The sequence below is a fragment of the Xenopus laevis genome, chromosome 4L, assembly GCF_017654675.1.
Source record: "Xenopus laevis strain J_2021 chromosome 4L, Xenopus_laevis_v10.1, whole genome shotgun sequence".
In the NCBI taxonomy this organism is placed as follows: Eukaryota; Metazoa; Chordata; class Amphibia; order Anura; family Pipidae; genus Xenopus; species Xenopus laevis.
In genome coordinates this window covers 11,210,603-11,232,361 of record NC_054377.1, presented here as the reverse complement: position 1 = coordinate 11,232,361, position 21,759 = coordinate 11,210,603, and the positions used below count along the sequence as shown (strand labels likewise).

The 21,759-nt window shown below is 43.1% G+C and overlaps 1 protein-coding gene across 1 annotated transcript; it reads left to right on the top strand.

Annotated features, from left to right (window-relative positions):
* The first annotated feature begins 1,816 nt into the window (after positions 1-1,816).
* Positions 1,817-14,275, top strand: LOC121402926. Its single transcript, XM_041589836.1, has 8 exons — positions 1,817-3,801; positions 6,123-6,264; positions 7,882-8,021; positions 9,137-9,281; positions 10,329-10,423; positions 12,610-12,642; positions 12,905-12,983; positions 13,977-14,275. Exons 1-8 carry the CDS (start codon positions 3,729-3,731, stop codon positions 14,239-14,241), a joined length of 972 nt encoding a protein of 323 aa, XP_041445770.1. The 5' UTR covers positions 1,817-3,728; the 3' UTR covers positions 14,242-14,275.
* The last annotated feature ends 7,484 nt before the right edge of the window (positions 14,276-21,759 follow it).

The window sequence follows — 21,759 nt, the reverse complement described above, 5'->3', positions numbered from 1 at the left end:
TATTCGGCTAAATCTTTCACAAAGGATTCAGGGATTCGGCCGAATCCCAAATAGTGGATTCGGTGCATCCCTATTTTAAAGTCACATTTCTAGTAGTAGAACATTTTCCTAAAACAGTGGACACCAGATGTTTAAGTTTTTCAGTAATGAATTGGCCCAACAAATGCACGGGGTTTTGCTACGGTCACACTTCACTGCTTAGTGTCTAGGTACTGAAACAGGACCAGATTGCAAACAGGACAGGTAGTGACATCAGTGACCATGTCTTCAGGAATCCTTTGCGGTCTAAAGTCTAGACTTTGATTTAAAGGGAAGTGACTGAGAGCAGTGGTTTTATTGGGGCACTTAACAGACACAACCCAAGATTTAAAGGGGCAGCTCACCTTTAAAGTACCTTTTTAGTAAGAAGTAATATTAGGTAATTAGAAAATAATCCCACGACATGAGAGAGGTCAACACAAGAATAGCTGGGACCTGGTCCATTCACCGTGTGCTCTGGGCTGGAGAGGGGATGCAGTGATAGGGAGCAGCTTGCAACTAATGGGCTGTGTGTGTGTGTGTGTGTGTGTGTGTGTGTGTGTGTGTGTGTATATGTATATATATATGTATATATATATATGTATATATATATATATATATATATATATATATATATATATATATATATATATATATATATATATATATATATATGTAAAATAAAAGGCATATTTATTAAGCCGTGTTTTTCTTCTTTATTATAATTACTGGGGCCTACAGCATGCAGCACCACCAGGGGTCTAATTACATGTCTATGTGTTCCTCCCTTCCCCAGCAAAAGAAAGACATTTTGGGACATTTCGATCCTACTTAACCTACAGGTCACCCTCTTACCAGTAGAGATGGGCAAATTTGACCCGTTTCGTTAAAAATTTGCTGCCGACGCGCATCTTTTTATTTTGACGCACAACGCGAAACAAATCTATGGGCGTCATTTTTCGGCGAAACATGGCGAAAAAATTCGCCCATCCCTACTTACCAGGCCAGTTTTCCCCCGGGTCACCTGCAGTTGTGGGGTCTGTCCCCTGGTTGTTATACCATTTTAGACTTTTTTCCTAATGATCCTTTGTGCCACCCTGGGCACTCAGATTGTTTAATTTCTGGTCCTGAGTTTCATATAAGCAATTATAATTGCTGGGGGGGCACCGCCCGTACGCACTGATTTTGGCGTAAATTGTCCTTTAAGGGGTTACTGTAATCAGAGGCTATGATGAGCGAATTTCGTCAGCCATGGATTTGCGGCAAATTTCCACATTTCACTGCAGAACGGGACAAACAAAGTCGCCATAAGAAAAAACACCCATAGACTTTTATGCATTTGGACAAAAAAGTCACCGTAACAAAAAACGCTCATAGACTTGTAGGGTGGCGGGAGATGGACAAGCAACAATCTCCCCAAATGCCTTCCCGCCGGTAGGAATACAAATGGCTGGCGGGATGGCATATGAATCTGTTCGGATTTCCTTAGTTGCCTTACGAGGAAACTTCGGGCGACTTCGGAAATCCGACTCGATTCGTATGCCATCCCGCCAGCGATTCATATTTTTGCCGGCGGGATGGCATTTCGGGGAGATCAGTCGCCTGAAGTACAGAAGATTTGTCGTTGGGCGACTGATCTCCCCGTCTACCACCACCCAAATGCATTTCGACAAAAAAGTCGCCATAAGAAAAAAAAACGCCCGTTGTCTTTAAAGGCGAAGGAAAGGCTTGGTGCACTTTTGGCTTTTCGTTCTACTGCGCATGTACAGCCGCATGAAGACAGAGGAAGACGAAAGAAGATCTCTCCGTGGTTATCACTAGTATAATCCCGGGCCGGTCCAGTTTTCTGCACCAGCCTGGGGTTACAAGTAACTCAATACAATCACTTGGAGCTGCCTAACAAAGCTGCTACTAGTAACTTCTAGCAACCAATTTGCAGGTGCCATGTACTGTTCAGTTGTTTAAAACTGGTTGCTAAGGGTTACTAGACCTGGGCAAATGTGGCGGTTTTACAGTGCGATGTTTCACACAATGTTCTTGTTACGTTTGTGCCTTTATTGCAAGTAATGCTAATGTACATTCCAACAACACCGAGGCGGCACACGCTGATAGGAAGCCTATCGTCTTTATGGCGGCTGAGTTGTGGGTGTGGCGTGATATTGAGCTCATGATGTCAATCACAGAATATGATGCCGAGCGTTATCCTTAATTACTTTGTATTTCTGATACCCAGAGGGAGTGGCTGAAGTTGCTGATACTGTTTGTTGTAGGACTCTGATATCTGAGAGATAATAGAATTATAAGATGAGTAGCTACTCCTTGTAGCTGCCTGCAGATAGATTTCACTCTGCCCTCTGTAAGGGCAGAACTGACTCATTTCCCCCAGAAAAATTTAATTGTGCAGCTACAACGTAAGTCTTCAGCTATTTCAGTTATCCTGGGTGGTCCAAATTAGTTTGACCCAAACCTTGATGCCCCACCACACATTCAGATCATGCAGGGAGCCCGTACATTGCACGTGGCCTCATAAAGTTCTCATCTGGCTCAGGACTAGCGGTAAGCAGAAGAGGCATGTGCCGTACTGGCCCACTGGGATACCAGGAAAACTCTCGCTGGGCCCAACTGTCAGTGGCCCTCCTGCTTCTAACCATTTGGCCTGTTGCATGGTCATTACCAACTTCTGTATGGGAACTAAGAGGCGAAAAAGATAGAATTACAGATTATTGAATAGAAAGAAAAGAGACCGAGAACAAAGGTTGAGCGAGGAAAGGAAGAGTTAGTTTGGAGAGTGGGTCCATGGTCTAAGGTTTTCTGGTGGGTCTGCTGTCCAACACTGCATGCGCCTAGGGTGCAACAATGGTGGTAGGGCACTAGGCTGATATCACTTTTGTCTGCTCCCCTCCATCTTCCCTGTCAGGGCCCTGGATAATAGAAAGAGCCTGGTTCTTGGAGCTGGCACAAGATGGTTATGGACAGGGCGCAAAGTCCATCGCTCACAAACTGCCTCCCCATTCACCTGATGCAGGGTAGCTATGTCCAGGGCACCCTTCTAGCTTGGCCTGGCATTGCAATACCCAATACTATTCAGATGAAAAGCTCTTCTCGCACTCCCTGGCAAGCAGCTTGCACCTGCCCTTTGAGTGCCAGTGATTTCTTACCCAATACCCAATACTATCCCTTTTCCCCACAGTGGTGTTGGCAGCCCCCATGCCGAGCCACTTTATGTTCTTTCCCCAGGTCTCTGGTGGTGATCGATGACCAGGAGCATGTACAGTTGATGTAGGAGCCAGATTTGCTTCAGCTGAGTGTGTACTCCGGAGATCTGGAGAGAGGATTTTAAGCGGCTTGACGTGGCAGTGCCAACCCTGGTGCTCCACTCTGCTTATAGAACATGTAATGGCAAATGGGGCAGCATTGAAGACTGCAGAATACATGGAATACAAGAATACATGGCTTTCCTTGTCCTTTAACCAGAAACAAGTAGTAATCAAACTTCCTATGTGACTTCACCTTTGTGCTCTCATGTCTGTGATTATATCCATGGGTTCAGGTCACAGGTCCATTTTAGCAGTCCCTGAGGATCTGGGTCCTGGGTGCAGCTCTGAGCGTCACAAGGCTTGGCACAGTTCCCTCCCACTAAACTCAAAAGCACAGAGTTACCCAGATGTTGTCATTATTTAGCCAGTGGTGCCGAGTATCACTCACACGCCATGTTGGGACTTATAGCTCCACTGATCTTCTTACTCGTCCTTCCTACGGTGCTCTCTAAAAAACCCAACCAAGGTAAGATCCACTGTGCTCTATTGTGTGCCCTCTGCAGTTGGTTGCACTCCAAATTTGGTTTAGCCCCCTGACTTTGTCATTATGATTGTGTTTATTTTTATTGGTAGATTTGCCAATAAAAATCATCCATGAACATCTTCTATACAGTGATGACTGCAAGTTCTTTTCAGAATTCTGCTGTTTTTTTCCAGTATAGGGCAATGTGGCAAAGATTAAACATACAAGAAAAAAGAACATTTTGGTGTAGGGTGGTAAAAAAAAAACTATAACGGGAGGAACAATTTTTTAATGGAATTGGCACAGTATTTATGCTATTATGTGTTCTGGGGTATTATTCATGGAATTGGCACTGTATTTATCCTGCCATGTGTTCTGGGGTATTATACATGGAATTGGCCCTGTATTTATCCTACAGTGTGTTCTGGGGTATTATATATGGAATTGGCACTGTATTTATCCTGCCATGTGTTCTGGGGTATTATATATGGAATTGGCACTGTATTTATCCTGCCACATGTTCTGGGGTATTATTCATGGAATTGGCACTGTATTTATCCTGCCATGTGTTCTGGGGTATTATATATGGAATTGGCACTGTATTTATTCTGCCATGTGTTCTGGGGTATTGTACTGTATATGGAATTGGCACTGTATTTATCCTACAGTGTGTTCTGGGGCATTATACATGGAATTGGCACTGTATTTATCCTACAGTGTGTTCTGGGGCATTATACATGGAATTGGCACTGTATTTATCCTGCAATGTGTTCTCGGGTATTGTATATGGAATTGTCACTATATTTATCCTGCCGTGTGTTTGGGGTATTATACATGGAAATGGCACTGTATTTATCTTGCCATGTGTTCTGGGGGAATTATATATGGGCTTGAAACTATGTTTATCCTGCCATGTGTTCTGGGGTATTATACATGAAGTTGGCACAGTATTTATCCTGCCGTGTGTTCTGGGGTATTATACATGGAATTGGCACTGTATTTATTCTGCCATGTGTTCTGGGGTATTATATATGGAATTGGCACTGTATTTATCCTGCCATGTGTTTGGGGTATTATATATGGAATTGGCACTGTATTTATCCTGCCGTGTGTTCTGGGGTATTATATATGGAATTGGCACTGTATTTATCCTGCCGTGTGTTCTGGGGTATTATATATGGAATTGGCCCTGTATTTATCCTACAGTGTGTTCTGGGGTATTATACATGGAATTGGCACTGTATTTATCCTGCCACATGTTCTGGGGTATTATTCATGGAATTGGCACTGTATTTATCCTGCCACATGTTCTGGGGTATTATTCATGGAATTGGCACTGTATTTATCCTGCCATGTGTTCTGGGGTATTGTACTGTATATGGAATTGGCACTGTATTTATCCTACAGTGTGTTCTGGGGCATTATACATGGAATTGGCACTGTATTTATCCTGCAATGTGTTCTCGGGTATTGTATATGGAATTGTCACTATATTTATCCTGCCATGTGTTTGGGGTATTATACATGGAAATGGCACTGTATTTATCTTGCCATGTGTTCTGGGGGAATTATATATGGGCTTGAAACTATGTTTATCCTGCCATGTGTTCTGGGGTATTATACATGAAGTTGGCACAGTATTTATCCTGCCGTGTGTTCTGGGGTATTATACATGGAATTGGCACTGTATTTATTCTGCCATGTGTTCTGGGGTATTATATATGGAATTGGCACTGTATTTATCCTGCCGTGTGTTCTGGGGTATTATATATGGAATTGGCACTGTATTTATCCTGCCGTGTGTTCTGGGGTATTATATATGGAATTGGCACTGTATTTATCCTGCCGTGTGTTCTGGGGTATTATATATGGGATTGGGACTGTATTTATCCTGCCATGTGTTCTGGGCCATTATATATGGAATTGGCACTGTATTTATCCTGCCGTGTGTTCTGGGGTATTATATATGGGATTGGGACTGTATTTATCCTGCCATGTGTTCTGGGCCATTATATATGGATAAATAGCTAGAATGATTACGTAAAATATGTTGGAATTAATATGTAGCAATGGCATAATTACAGTATTTCATGAATAAGTGAAATAGGTTAAACTGAAGGAGACTTATGCAAATTTGCTGGACAATTTACTGCCATTAAAAAAAAATATATAACTCCACTAAATTTTAGCTAACACCACTTGTGTGAATGCCTTAGATTGTAAATTCTGGGGGAATGATATATAATCCGTGTAAAATACTGCACAATATGTCATAACAATATAACAAAGCTGAATAATAATAACCTGGACTTTATTTCTTCTAGTCGTCAATGGTGTTTTTATGTTGACCGATGAAAGGCTCAGTTATGAAAGCGCAGAACAAACCTGTAGGGTGGCCCAAAACGCAGCCCTGGCCACGATGGAGCAAGTCACCAATGCCTATAGGGATGGCTATGAGTTCTGCAAGTAAGTACAACAGTTAATGCACAAGACTATGGGAGTGATAGTAGGTGCTTGTCAGGGCCTGAACTAGGGGTAGGCAGAAGAAGCAGCTGCCTAGGGTGCAATAATAGGGGGGCGCACAAGGCAGCTACCTCTAAAACTGTCTTCTGCCTACGGCACTTCTCCAGCCTGGCTCTGCCCTGGTGGTAGTACCCCATGCGTCCCAAAGCTGTCACTGTGAGTACAACTCAAAATGCAGGTTTACCCTCCTTGTCCATATGTTGGAGAATGCTGGGTATAGTCCATCCACATCTGAGAACCCAAGGTTAATGGAGAACTAAACCATAAAAACTGATTGTGGTTAGAAATGCCATATTTTATATACTGAACTTACTGCACCAGCCTAATTGGGTAGTACTGTCTCTTTAGAACTTCGACTTCGACCATTTACCATCTAAAACCTGCCGAATTCCTGTTTTAGCCTATGGGGGACCTCCTAAAACCTATTTGGAGTCATTTTAGGGCAAATCCTTCAATTTGAATTTCGATCGAATGCAGTAAAAGTTTGATTCGAACTATTCAAATACAACCTATTCACCCGAAGTTAAAAACTTCAATTTTTTTATTCGATTTTTTTTTTCGATTTTTTTTATTCGAATTTTGAGTTGATGGCAGTTTAAAAAACTCCCATCACCTCGAAATTCGACCCTTGATAAATCTGCCCCTTAATATATACAGTATGTGTTTTTCAAAATGTAGTTAAGTGCATTTTTGTCAGTTCCAAACGTAACCCTCTATTCTATTGATTATTGAACATGAGTCAAATCCAAGAAAATACAGCATGTTGCGTACAAGCTGGCAGAATATAATGGAATCAATTAGCTAATATGTTTAGGTATGTTAAAAGCTGCATCTCAAACAAGCGCCAAACGCATTTGAAAACTTTTGTGTTAGAGCCCAGGGAGTAAAGGTGGCCATACACGGGCCGATAAAAGCTGCCGACAGACCGAGTCGGCAGCTTATTGGCCCGTGTATGGGGGCCCCCGACGGGCTTCCCCGGTCGAGATCTGGCCGAAAGTCGGCCAGATCTCGATCGGATGGGGTTAAAAATCCTGTCGGATCGCGGCCGCATCTGTTCGTTGATGCAGTCCCGCGATCCGACCACCGGTTTGCGAACGTGAAGGATCCGATCGTTGGGCCCTAGGGCCCACGATCGGATCAGCCCGATATTGCCCACCTCAAGGTGGGCATATCGGAGGGAGATCTGCTCGTTTGGCGACATCGCCAAACGAGCGGATCTATCCGTGTATGGCCACCTTAAAGGAGCTTTTTTGGCCTAGGAACGTTAACAGGCATTACTGAAGAAAGTTGTGGCCAGACAAGTTGGGAGGCTGTATTCTTAGGACTAGTAAGTGGATAGTAGTTGGGGTGTAATCCAACTCCAGGAGTGAGAGATAGAGAGAATAGTCAATAAGGACAGTTTGTTGTCCAAACAATGAGTGATTATTGTAGATAGAGGTAGAGCCCCTGGGTACGCCAGTTAGGGAAGTGGAGCATTCAGGAGTAATGGAACAGAGATAGTAGCACGGATAGTAGGTGAGGTTGCAAAAGATAAATAAATGACCATTATTTCTGCAATAGGTGGGGATGGGTGAAAGAACGTCGGATTCTTATGCCCCGCCTGAGCCCATTTGAGAAATGTGGGGACTTTAACATGGGAATCCTCATGAAAAGGTGCCCAAACTTCGATTCCAAAACTGCACTGTGCATCAGTACTAATGGTAAGGTTGGGTTTGTTGCCTCCTCCAATCACTTTGCTCTATAGTATGTCTCTCTAGTACTTAAGGAGCATAAAGGTAATGACACAGGGTAATAATTACTAATATTCTGTCCCCTTCCTACAGAGCTGAAATCACACGGGGAAAGGGAGCAAGGCAAAGGGGAAGTAAAGTCTAAAATAGAATAAGGCTGTATTATATATACTAAACATAAACATGAACTTACTGCACCACAAGCCTAATCAAACAAATGATTTATGCTTTCAAAGTTGGCCACAGGGGGTCACCATCTTGTAACTTTGTTAAACATCTTTGCAAGACCAAGACTGTGCACATGCTCAGTGTGGTCTGGGCTGCTTAGGGATCATCATAAATGATCAAAACAGCACAAGTCAAATCATATCTGCCAGAAGCCAAAACAGCAAGACTAATAATAATCAGAATATACAGACTGCACTGGGTTCTGTGTTGTCACGTAATCTAATGTGGATTTTATAGTTTTTGTATTGTTTAATACAAACTTTCTCAAACTCAGCAGAACCAGTGGCTGGAGAAAAATAATCCTCCAAATAGAATCCCAGTTTATCTGTTTAAATCTGGCTCCATGATCTTTGTCCCTGCAGCTGGAGTTGGAAACCGTAAAGGGGATGTAAAGCCAAAATGAAATCCAATATAAATCTCTACACAGTCGCCGACTGCTCTACAGGGAAACAAACAAAGCTGCTTGAGTTCTGCATGGCTGGGAAGTAAGGCGTGGGCTCCCCCTGCTGTTCATGAGTATGATTGTTTCCCTGCAGAGAAGTTAGGGACCGTCTGACAATTCCTATCCACAGCAGTAAATGAGGGGAGAATTTCACTGCATACAGTCAGGTTTCTTATAAAAACGGTACATATTTTTTAATTAAAGTATATTGGAGATATTGGTTTCTTTTTCATTAAAGAATGTAAAAATTTGATTTTATTTTTTTTGCCTTTGCATGCCCTTACACCTGTAAGATTTTACATTAATTCATCAGGGCTTTTATTGCTTGAAAGGAAACCATACTTTGCCATGACGTTAATAATAACAGTGTATCATACTGTAGGTACAGTGGGTAATAATTATTCTGTATATACAGGAGCATCAGACTGGATATTTGAAGCTTCCATTGTGTACCAGCCGTCTTATGAAAATGCCAATCTCGCATGCCAAGAACAAGGCGGTAAAATAGCCACAGAGGAAGACATAAAACTGACGTCTAATCGTACCGTAGAACCCAATAAGTACGTACCATATCCAACAATTAAACTACTTCAATTGAGCTAGTTAATCATCTAACCAGCGCACAGATTAAACCCCTGCAAAGTGGGCTTCTGCTTATCTGTAAGACAAAACAGAGGCAACAAAGGGGGTTAGGGGATGGAGCTCATAATCTCTATTTAAAGTAATTGTCTTTATTATTCTGTATATGGCTAATATATTCTGCAGTAATTTACAGATATCATGAATCACATCAGTCCCTGACCCAGTGGAGCTTTTTACGGTCAATATAAAAGTTAAAGGGATACTGTCATGGGAAAAATGTTTTTTTTCAAAATGAATCAGTTAATAGTGCTGTTCCAGCAGAATTCTGCACTGAAATCCATTTCTCAAAAGGACAAACTGATTTTTTTATATTCAATTTTGAAATCTGACATGGGGCTAGACATATTGTCAATTTCCCAGCTGCCCCAAGTCATGTGACTTGTGCTCTGATAAACTTCAATCACTCTTTACTGCTGTACTGCAAGTTAGAGTGATATCACCCCCTCCCTTTTTCCCCCCAGCAGCCAAACAACAGAACAATGGGAAGGTAACCAGATAGCAGCTCCCTAACACAAGATAACAGCTGCCTGGTAGATCTAAGAACAACACTCAATAGTAAAAACCCATGTCTCACTGAAACACATTCAGTTACATTGAGAAGGAAAAACAGCAGCCTGCCAGAAAGCATTTCTCTCCTAAAGTGCAGGCACAAGTCACATGACCAGGGGCAGCTGGGAAATTGACAAAATGTCTAGCCCCATATCAGATTTCAAAATTGAATATAAAAAAATCTGTTTGCTCTTTTGAGAAATGGATTTCAGTGCAGAATTCTGCTGGAGTAGCACTATTAACTGATGCGTTTTGAAAAAAACATGTTTTCCGATGACAGGATTCCTTTAAATAAAAATAAGACGAAATTGCTGTCTATCCTTCTCAATTTTACAGTTTGATATCTAATAAATCTGCCCATACACTGTATATCTTTACTACTGGGTAATCTGGTGGTCTTTGTCTTTTTGTCTCAGCCCTGCTTGGTATGATTTTGGTGTTGGGTTCATCAACACAGATGGCACATTTGACCCTTGTGACAGTGCTTCAGCTTTCTGCTATGACAAAGACAGTAAGTATAAAGCTCTCCGAGAACAAGTGTAAAAATCCCTGGGGCTGGGTGGGGTACATTCTTTGAGAGCGGGCAGGTGATCTTCTCACCTCTTCCCCGGTGCCTATTGGGTCTCTATACATGCGCAGTACAGAAAATACAGAAGAAGAGCACTTGCACCCAAGGTTTGGAACAGGGCAGGCCCGGACTGGCAAACTGTGGGTTCTGGCAAATGCCAGAGGGGCTGCTATAAGGTGCCATAGAAAGTCACTATTTAGTGGGTTGATGGAGGCTGATTGGGCCTCTGTGAAGCTGAAATGCCAGGGCCTATTTTCATTCTCAGTCCAGACCTGGAGCATGGGATGCTTGTCAAGAAGAAGTCAAATTCAAGCTCTGCACAAGTACCCCTGGCTGGAGTTTTTTTAAAGAGGGGCACAGCCATTTTCCTCTCCCCTGTCTTCAATATGTTCAATTTCAATATGTGCCATTCTCTTATTTCTCTGCTCACCACTCCTTTCATACTCTCCTACCCCTCCTAACTGCCATCCTACTTCTGTTCTCTTCTCTCTCTCCTGGTTGCCTGATACCCTCTCCCAGCTCACCTTTTACCTTTTTATAGGCATCCTAATCATTGTTTTATCCTCTTGTTTCCGCACCTCTTGTTATCTATCATTAATAACATAGGCAACAAGTACCAATTCTACTGACTAGGTGCCACAACCCTAGGTCCTACTCTTTAAATCCACTACTGCTGGTTAGATCTACCTTTCTAATTCTTCTGACTGCCTTCACTCTTTCTCCAACAATCTAGAGGAGGAACATCCATACACTTTTTCTGCAACCATTTTGGCACACTTACCTGCCAACATCTATAAATCTTGACTACCTGCAGTCCTTTACCAGCTTTTCTGCCTTCTATCCTCTCATATGCCTTCAACCCAGCAGATACTCCTTTTCATACCACATTCTTCTCCTTTTATCTCTCCTTTTAGTATACATTCCTCTCCCACACTCTCCACATAACAGAAAACATAATTCTGAGCAACTTTGAATTATACATTCATTACAAATGTTCTATGGTTTTTAAGTTATTTGTATGGGTATTGCTATTAAAAGCATTCTTTGTCTGTCCCTTTCTATTCTCTGCCCTGATGGCTCCGACTTTTGAAACAATGTAAGAAGACAAGGCAGCTGATTAACAGATCTGACTTTGATGGGGAACTAAAGGTGGCCATACACATAGAGATATCGCTAAATGAGCAGATCTCTCCCCGATATGCCCACCTTCAAGGTGGGTGATATTGGGCTGATCCAATCATGGGCCATAGGCAGGTCTGGACTGAGAATTAAAATAGGCCCTGGCATTTCAGTTACACAGAGGCCCAAATAGCCCTCACAAGCCTGATAAATAATGACTGTATATGGAAACATACAGCAGCCTCTCTGGCATTTGCCAGAACCCACAGGTTGCAAGTCCGGGCCTGGCCCTAGGAATCATAATGTAAGTAATACGAACAGATGCTGTCCGCGATCCAACGGGATTTTTACTCCTGCCCGATCGACATCTACCCGACTCTAGGCCAGATATCAATCGGTAATCAGAGGGCCCAACACACAGGCCAATAAGTTGCCGACTCGGTCTATCGCAGCTTTTATTGGCCTGTGTATGGCCACCTTAAGACTCTTGCAACATTGTTTAAACAGTAACAACCAGGAGTTAAAGAAATGCTGCTTTCAATAGTAATTGGTTTTACAAATAACTTTAAAAGCACTGAAACATTTTAATGCAAATATATTGGAAATTTGCTTAGAATTATGTTTTTTAAGTAGGAAAAATTTTATTTTGGGGTTGACTTATTCTTTTCCAACTCTCCTACCACCCTTCCTCTTCTGCTATTTCCATTAACTATTATCCCCCCACTCATCTGCTTTTTTCCCTGCCTTCATGCAGTACTCTATGCTACCACCATCCTCCACCTTGTTATCCGTTCCCACTTATTTGGCCATATCTCATTTCCTGCTACCTGCAGCCTTCTCTCAATCCTTGTGTTTCCATCCTCCTTTGCTCCTATGGATTGTGCTCCTATGTCTCCTGGCTGTCTGCAATGCTTTACTGGTTCTCCATGATTTTAGTTATCATGAACAGAATGAATGGGTAAACTGTGGTTATAAGAAAAACTCAATGTAATTTTGTCCTATTTTTCTAGGAGTGGATGTAGTCTTACAAGACAATGCCGAAAGTAAGTTATATGCCAAGGACAAGTAACCATTTCTGTAGTTCTGGAACAGATGAAGCCCGACACTTTGGGGTTTATGCAATAATAGGGGCAACGTCTCTAATTTTCCACAGCAACCAATTAGACGTTAGCCATATAACCTGCTTATTAGTTCTTAGCGTTTACTAGATTTGGAGCAAAAGAAATAGGCACTTCTATCGGCTATTACATTTATCAAGTCATAGTACTGGTGGAATTTGTCCCTTACTGTGTCTTTTCTCTGCAGCCTTGAAAAGACTCATCATCATCTGTATTCTGGGATCTATATTCGTTATCTTGCTGATTGCTGCCTTACTTATGAAAGGGTAAGTGATGAGTCGTCATTTTGCATGTATGCAGATTTCAGCATGCTGAGAGTTGTAGTTCAAAACAACTGGAAGGCCACCCACCTGCTCTTGAAGCCTGAAGTTGAGAGTAGGTACTGCTTTCCAGAAGATGTGCCAAATTGACTGAACTCTGGTTAAAGCTGGCCATAACACTAGTTAAAGCTGGTTATGTTATTGACCCATGTATGATGCCTGTTTATCAGCCTGCCCGACCACTATTTGGCCAGATTTTCCAAACATCAGTTGGCCAAGTAAAGACTGCATCTGATCATTGATGTGGTCTTCTCCAAACAGATCAGGCTAGGCCTCCTTATCATCCAATCATTGGCTCAAGGCCAATCAATCAGATTAGCATGAGTTGGTTTACCATGTGATAGGCCAAATCTGGCCAAGATCTGCTTGTTTGGCAAAACAGTCAATGAGCGGCTTTACTGGTGTATGACCAACGTAACACTGTCTTTCTTTCAATTGCTAAACTACTAGTTCTGGAACCTGGGCGGAATACTTGTTATTCTACTCCAATTATTGACTTTCACAAGTTACACCGCCATACCTCTCAATGGTGCCTCTATTCATTAGGCAGATCCCTTTGCATAACTGGATGTGGTTAGGCCCTAAATTGTCCCTTGTCAAACCATTTTTGGAAGGTGTGATTACTCCACCTACCGAGGCACCAGAGCTGTCCCTGGGCACAGCATTCACTTTGGCCAGACAGGGAATCCCTTTGGTAATACCAGGCTCCTTGGGCTTTACTACCTGTCCACCCCTTAATGAAAATAGAGCAACCCTGAAGAGCAACCTCTTTGGATATTCCAAAATGTATTCAGTGTTGCTCCTTGGGGCCACACGAGTGGTGGGTCCTTGTAACCAATAGTAGCACTGCATTGATCTGTAGGAGGCAGCCAATAGAAAAATGTTTAGCAGAATCAATATTTCACGGTACAAATGCTGTTTTAATTGCTTGTGTTTCAGGAACCAGTTCATCTGTTGCCTAGAAAAGTTACCAGTGGTCACAAGAGATGACGTGGGGTGCATTAAATATCCAGAGACCCAGTGGAACCTGGCACCCAGCTACAAAGTTATTGGTGGGACGGTGACCACAACAAACGCCAACAAACTTTTGAAAGGAACCGAGAGACGCCAGTCGTACTTCCTTCCTCAGATGAGCCAAGGGAGTTCCCCATTTTATACCAATGTGGCATACGACCAAAGTACAGATAACGATAAATATTTATAAAGCATATAAGTAATAAAGGCATTAGAAGGGCAAACCAAGCACTAGAATGTTTGTTGCTATACCAGCCTATTAAATGTAGAGGGGAGGGCAAACAGTGCCATTTTTCTGCTTAATGAGGTTTATTATATCTTGGGTCCCTCTGCATTGTCCCCATCTCCCATCCAGTCGCTGCTACTGCTGCATACAGAAAACACCTGCACCCTTTGAACTCATTTTGTGAGCCTAAAAATTTGCACATGTAGGTGTAAGAATGGAATCTTCAGGGGGCAAGATGAAAATGGAAACAAATCATGCCCTTTGCACCTCTTTTTTGCACTTTGCACCTTACTATCAATGATAGATAAGCCTCCGGGTCTCAAAAATTAGTGTATTATTATCTCCCCAGTGACATGGGGTTAGTTAGGGGCCCAAAATGTCACCTGTGCTTTAACTTCTCTCTGCATTTAATAACTAGAATATAGCTAAGGGCAATGGCACACATAGTAATCGTGGACATTTAAACTTCCTATTTCTAATAATGACAAAGACTAGGGATACCCAAACTGTGGGGCTGGCCCTCCCGGGGAACGGGGTCTAAAGCAGTGCATTTGGGAGCACAGGCTGAAGGCATATTTGGGTGAGATTTGGGGAGAATGCCTGTGTGCTCTTCTAGAAGATATTGAATTAGGATCATGAACACTGATGGGTAGATGCAGTAAATCTTTTCAGGTCTCAAAGTGAAAAATACTCACCAGTATAAGGAAAGGGTCCAGGTGCACCGCCCTGAACCTTCAGCTGAGGGAGCGGATAACCGTACATAGAAATTGAGCAGGCACTTCTAGGAACCAATCTTCCAAGCAGACTTTTCAATTAAAAAAGGATTTATTCATTGAAGAGCGCTAGGACTAAGCCTAACGCGTTTCGTATCAACAGGATACTTAATCATAGGCTGGTGATTAGCCTATGATTAAGTATCCTGTTGATGCGAAACGTGCTAGTGCTCTTCAATAAATAAATCCTTTTTTAATTGAAAAGTCTGCTTGGAAGATTGGTTCCTAGAAGTGCCTGCTCAATTTCTATATACGACTCTTCTAGAAGATACCTTAAAGTCCAGCTTGATGGTCCATTAGGGTGACATCTGGAATGAATATGTATTTGCTGCCCTAGATATTACTTGAGCTATGGCTGATACACCAATATACACAAATATATCCCCAATTTCATGAGCTAAGGGGGCTCTGACTAAAGGTTCAAGTGGGGCGTTAACTGAAAACGTTTGGCAACCACTAACCTAGACCCATATGTTGCACTCATGGGGGGGGGTGTTGTTTAAAAAAAGCAGTGGCCAAGCTTGTTTGCCATTGCCCTAAGGTGAGTGACAATACCTGTGGGGGTTGTTCTAGATATGACCTGGAAATCAGATGCCCCTCCTGCAGTCACAAGCTCAGAGCTGAGGAGCAAAGGTTGACATTCCTTCTTGCCTCACTGAGACCTATAGTTAATAATTCAACTTCCTAATACTTTGTTTATTATTGAGTATGTGACAGCAGCACATAAGTGGAATGCTGTCTTTACATACAATTCTGATTGGCTGGATGATACCAATGAAAAAAGCCTGAGCCCAGCAGTTTCAATTATTTTTCTGTGGGGCCCAGTAAGTTCTAGTTACCCCACTGCTTAATGCAAACAAAAAACTCAGCACTGATGGTGCCCTAGTGGGTAGAGAATCCCAGGACTGAGTGGGATCAAGGCTGCTGTGGTGCTCGGGGCCCAGGACCAATGCAATGCTTTAAATGCTCTACCCTGATGCTGACCCCAATGAAATTAGAGAAAGTCTAACTGAGGAGCACTATGCGAATTATATAATAGTGTAGGGTACATATATACGTATGATGCACTGTAAGTTTATGCATTGTGAGAATAAAATGATTATGGCTCTTTTTGCAATGATCTTGCATTACGAGAGTATATATTTGTGGGTGAAGGCGTGATGCTTGGGGAAAAATGGGGGACAAAGACGACAGTGGCGTTATTAGAATTTCTCTAAAGCTGGCCATACATGAAGAGATCCGCTCGTCTGGAGACATCGCCAAATGAGCGGATCTTTCATGATATGCCCACCAACAGCAGGGCTGTATCAAGGTAATACGAACATTCGGCCCTAGGGATGAACGATTGGATTACAACGAGGAGCAATGGGCTCCGAGGAAATATTAAACCTTCCCGATCGATATCGTGGCCAGATATCGATTGGGAAGACCCATCGGAAGCCCCCATACACAGGCAGATAAATTGCCGAATAAGTCTAAAGGACCGATATCGGCAGCTTTAATCTGCCCATGTATGGCCACCTTTAGGATTTAGTTTCACTTAGTTTTGGCAAAGCAAAACAGGCTAGTTGCAGCAAGACACGGACCCCTCCCCCCCGAGTTTCTTGTATGAAGGCAGAGCTGTGAGATTCTATGCTCATTCTTCTGTTCTTGCCGGAAACTTCCACCACCCATATATAACCCACACCATAAAGAAATTGAGTGTGAGAAGAAAAAGTGTGAGAAACTCGTGTCTCGAGGTCAGGACTGTGGGTTCTATGAGCTGAGAAAAAAATGGTACTGTTCACCAAAAGCCACCACCGCTCAGCAGCCTTACTATTAGGGTTGCCACCTTTTCTGGAAAAAAATACCGGCCTTCCTTTATTTTTACCGTTTTTATATTATTAATAACATTGGCCTCAAGCATTATTTTTACTGGCCAGGCTGGTAAAATACCGGCCAGGTGGCAACCCTACTTTCTATAGACGAGCACTTTACGTTTGTGTCTACATCCATAGGGCTGCCATCTAGGGTTGCCACCTGACCGGTATTTTACTGGCCTGGCCAGTAAAAATGATGGTTGATCCCAATGTTATTAATAGGAAAAAAAGATAAATATATAGGAAGGCCGGTATTTTTTTCCAGAATAGCTGGCAACCCTACCGCCATCGTGGGGGGGGGGGTACTCCTGCACCGAGCCTAAAGGGGGGCCCGGTTGTGTTGCATTTTTTTAAATAGCAGGGCCCCCCTTGGTAGTGCCAAAGCCGTGCCTGCCTCTTCGGAAGTCCTGAACCACCAGAAAGCCAAAGTCACAAAAAGAGCTGAACTGCCGAAGTCCCGAAGCAGGGAAAAGACCCGAAGGAGCCGAACTTCAAGTTCAGAAAGCCGCGAGTTCAATTCTACTGGACACCAATGTGTGTGTTTTTTTTTTGTTTTTTTTAAACCCTGCCACCAATGTATTATTTTAACACTCTACAGGCCCCTGCCACCAATGTTTTTTTTTTTTTAAATATTCTCTGGGGCCCCAATGTTTTTTTTTAACTTGTAAGGGGGGGGCCCTGTACCAACATTTTTTTTAACTTGTGGGGGGCCCTGACCACCAATGATTTTTTTAAATTATATATGGGAGGCCCCTGGCGCCATTGTTATTTTTTTAACTTATAGGGGGGGGGCCTGGTCACCATTTTTTTAATTTGTAGGGGGGCCCTGAACACCAATTTTAAAAAAAACTTTTATGGGGGGCCCTGGCACCACAGTTTTTTTTAAACGTATAGAGGGGCCCTGACCATCAATGGCTTTTTATAACTTGCGTGTGGTGGTGGGGGGGTTTACTGTGAATAGTGCTGATGTCTGTGTGGTCTTTTAACTCGGTTAGGGCTTAAGGACCTGAGTGTACGGGGACCAGGGGCCCCCGAAAATTTAGTTGTATCGGGCCCAGTGATTTCTAATGGCGGCCCTGGCTGCTGTACAAGTTCTTATGAGCAGCTGCCATATGCAATAGAAGCAACTGCCTGATGTCCTGCCTCATCTACATTAATATGCCAGAGGGGCTGCTGTAAGATCATGATGTCATAGCTTGTGGATTGCCCAATACATAATGTTTTTGTGCTGCAACTGAGCACATGAAGGTATTCAGCATCCTATATCCCCTCTGAAAATTACACGCTAGCATTAATGCCCCCGTGTATGTTTTGAAAAATGCCAGGGGGCTGCTGGCATTTGTTTTATGAGCCTTTTTATAATGCTTGATGCCAACATTAATACTAGGGAAAAAAGAAAAATCTGTATTTTTTTAATACTGATAATAAAAACGAGTAAAAGGGGTGGTTCACCTTAAGGGCAGAGACACACGCTCAGATTCGGGGAGATCTAGTCGCCCGACGATAAATCTCCTTTTCTTCGGGCGACTAATCTCCCGAACTAACCCCCTGTCGGCTAGAATGTAAATCGACGGCAAGATGGCACTTGGATCGCTTCATTTTCCGAGGTTTCCTTGTGAGGCAACTTCGGAAAACGAATCGCTCCAAGTGCCATCCCGCTGGCGATTTACATTGTAGCCAGCGGGAGGCAGTTCCGGGAGATTAATCATCCGAATAAGAGGAGATTTGTCGCTGGGCGACTAAATCTCCCCGAATCTGAGCGTGTGTCTCTGCCCTTAAGTTAACTTTTAGTATATTATAGAATGGATAATTCTAAGCAGCTTTTCAATTGGCCTTCATTCTTTTTTTTATAGTTTTTAAATTATTTACCTCCTTCTTCTCACTCTTTCCAGCTTTCAAATGGAGGTCACTGACCCCATCTAACAAACAAATGCTCTGTAAGGCTACAACATATTACAATCTGTCTAAAGCTGAGAATGAAGCTTTAAAAGCTCTTGGCAGTAACAATGTAATGTAACACTTAAAAAGGCAGATAAGGGTGGTGCAATTGTAGTTATGGATACAAGTCCGTACCTACAGGAAGCAGAAAGGCAATTATGTATACCCCACCACTACCAAGAGATTGGTTAAAAAAAGTTATGGAAGCATTTAATAATGAGATAATTACCCAAAACACCAAAGATTTCCTAATAACAGACCCATGTACCCCAGTATTGCATCTAGTACCCAAAATTCACAAGTCGTTAACAAACCAACCAGGGAGACCTATAGTGTCGGGCATGGGTTCTGTACTTGAACCATTGGCTAAATTTGTGGATGGTTTTCTCCAAACTATAGTTAAGACCATCCCTACATGACCAGGGGCAGCTGGGAAATTGACAATATGTCTAGCCCCATGTCAGATTTCAAAAATGAATATAAAAAAATCTGTTTGCTCTTTTGAGAAATGGATTTCAGTGCAGAATTCTGCTGGAGAAGCACTATTAACGGATGTGTTTTGAAAAAAACACGTTTTCCGATGACAGGATCCCTTTAATAAACCTAAGAAGGAAACAAAAGACCCTATCTTTGTAAACAAATACTGTAAAGTCAGTAGGGAAGTAGAAAACATAATCAAAAGATATTGGCCCATAATACAAGATGACACTACTTATGGGCACCTGTACATGACTGACACACCCATATTCAGCTATAAACGGGAAAGTACACTATGCCCAAGTGAATTTAAAACTAAGATGGGTGCTCAGATGTTTCTAGGCCCTCCAAAATATGGCACTTCGGCATGTTTAAATTGTGTATGCTGTTCCAGTGTGATAAAGGGTGATCCCATTAACCACCCAACCAAGGGATACCCAATTAAATAAAAGCATTTCTCTACCTGTGACACTAAGGGGCAAATTCATCAAGGGTCGAATATCGAGGGTTAATTAACCCTCGATATTGGACTGGGGAATGAAAATCCTTCGGCTTCGAATATCGAAGTCGAAGGATTTTGCGCAAGTACTTCGATCGAACTATCGAAGGAATAATCGTTCGATCGAACGATTAAACCTTCGAATCGAACGAATCGAAGGATTTTAATGCAACGATCGAAAGATTATCCTTTGACCAAAAAAAGTTAGGCAAGCCTATAGGGACCTTCCCCATAGGCTAACATTGAGCTCGGTAGCTTTTAGGTGGCGAACTAGGGGGTCGAAGTTTTTTCTTAAAGAGACAGTACTTCGACTATCGGATGGTCGAACGATTTCTAGTTCGAATCCTTCGATTCAAAGTCGTAGTCGAAGGTCGAAGTAGCCAAAAAAACACTTCGAAATTCGAAGTTTTTTTCTTCTATTCCTTCACTCGAACTTAATGAATGGGCCCCTAAATGTATAATATATATGCTCAAGTGCCCTTGCGGAAAGGTGGACGTAGGGCAGACGGCAAGGCCGGTTAAAAATAGAATAAAAGAGCACAAAGGGAATATACGGAATTTTAAAGAACAAACCCCTACTGATACGCCAGTATCCAGACATTTCTTTGGATCTAAACACAACTTAGATGGTTAGTCCTAGAGACTGTCACTAAACCATCACAAAGCGGTAACATAACTAAGCAACTGTTACAAAAGGAAGCGAGATGGATAAAACAACTGAACACAGGGGTAGGCAACCCGCGGCTCCGGAGCCTCATGCGGCTCTTCATCCTGCTTACTGTGGCTCAGTCTTGCGCCTTTGCCTGTCACGTCATCTATACAGCCTTCTCACCTGCTGGCCACTTCTTGAGTGTGCGCCCGCGGTAAACTAATGGTTAGCGTACTGCGTTCACACACTCAGGAAGCCACCAGCAAGGGCTGTATAGACGTCCCAGGCAAGACCGAGCCGCAGCAAGATGATTCATCATGGTCCTTACCGCGGTCACACACTCAAGACAAGAGAGGGAAGATCAGCACGAAGCTTCAGAAACAGAAGTCACATTAAACAGATGAGAACACTAGCATTTAATAGGGCTATTCAGTGTTTAATTTATTTCAAAGTCGGCCTACACATACACACGGCACTTCTGTTTGTTGTATTCTGTTGTTGTAACGGTTAAAATGAAAAAAAAAGGTTAAAACTTTTAAAAGTTTATAAGCTGTTATGTTTTCCGGCTCCAGAATATTTTACTTTAGTGGAAGAGGGGGGAAAATGGCTCTTTTGATAGTAAAGGTTGCCAGCGACGGATTCGCTGGGTGGGCGCCCCTAGGCCGTGCGCTCCGCGCGGTCCTAGCGCCCGCTCGCACTACCACACGCTGGCGCAAAAGCACCAGCGTGCGAGCGCCGGAGCACTGGGGAGCACAGGCTCCCCACAGAGTGGCTGGGCGGCATGCCGCCCCCAAAAATGTGCCGCCCTAGGCCCGGGCCTATGTGGCCTCGCCACAAATCCGGGCCTGAAAGTTGCTGACCCCTGGTTTAGCCCCACATGGCCTAAATGATCAGAAGCGTCACTAGAGGGAGGCGGGCCCTGGTGCGTGACGCCCCCCTCCGAACGGCAGCATTTGTCAGCGGCGCAATGTCTGCCGGGGGGCCCTGAGGGGGTGCGGGCCCTGGCCTGCTCGCACCCCCTGCTCCCCCGGTAGTTCCGACATACCTCCCGACTGTCCCTTTTTCGGAGGGACAGTCCCTCTTTTGACAGCTCAACCCGCAGTCCCTCATTTGTACTGGAAAGTCCCTCTTTTCTCTGCACTGAACAGCCAGAAAAAGAAACAAAGTTTCTCACTTAATTGGCTTTTAGCAGAGAGCCCAGAACAGCTAACAGGTGCAAATAAGATACTTTGTAACAATTTTGAGACACAAAAACACAGTTTAGATAAGGAGAAATATTTTCAAACT

Coding starts and splice junctions, on each gene's coding strand:
- LOC121402926 (XM_041589836.1), top strand. CDS start 3,729: ATGTTGGGACTTATAGCTCCACTGATCTTCTTACTCGTCCTTCCTACG. Junction 8,022..9,136: donor ACTGTGCATCAGTACTAATG/GTAAGGTTGGGT, acceptor CTGTATATACAG/GAGCATCAGACTGGATATTT. Junction 12,643..12,904: donor CTTACAAGACAATGCCGAAA/GTAAGTTATATG, acceptor TTTTCTCTGCAG/CCTTGAAAAGACTCATCATC.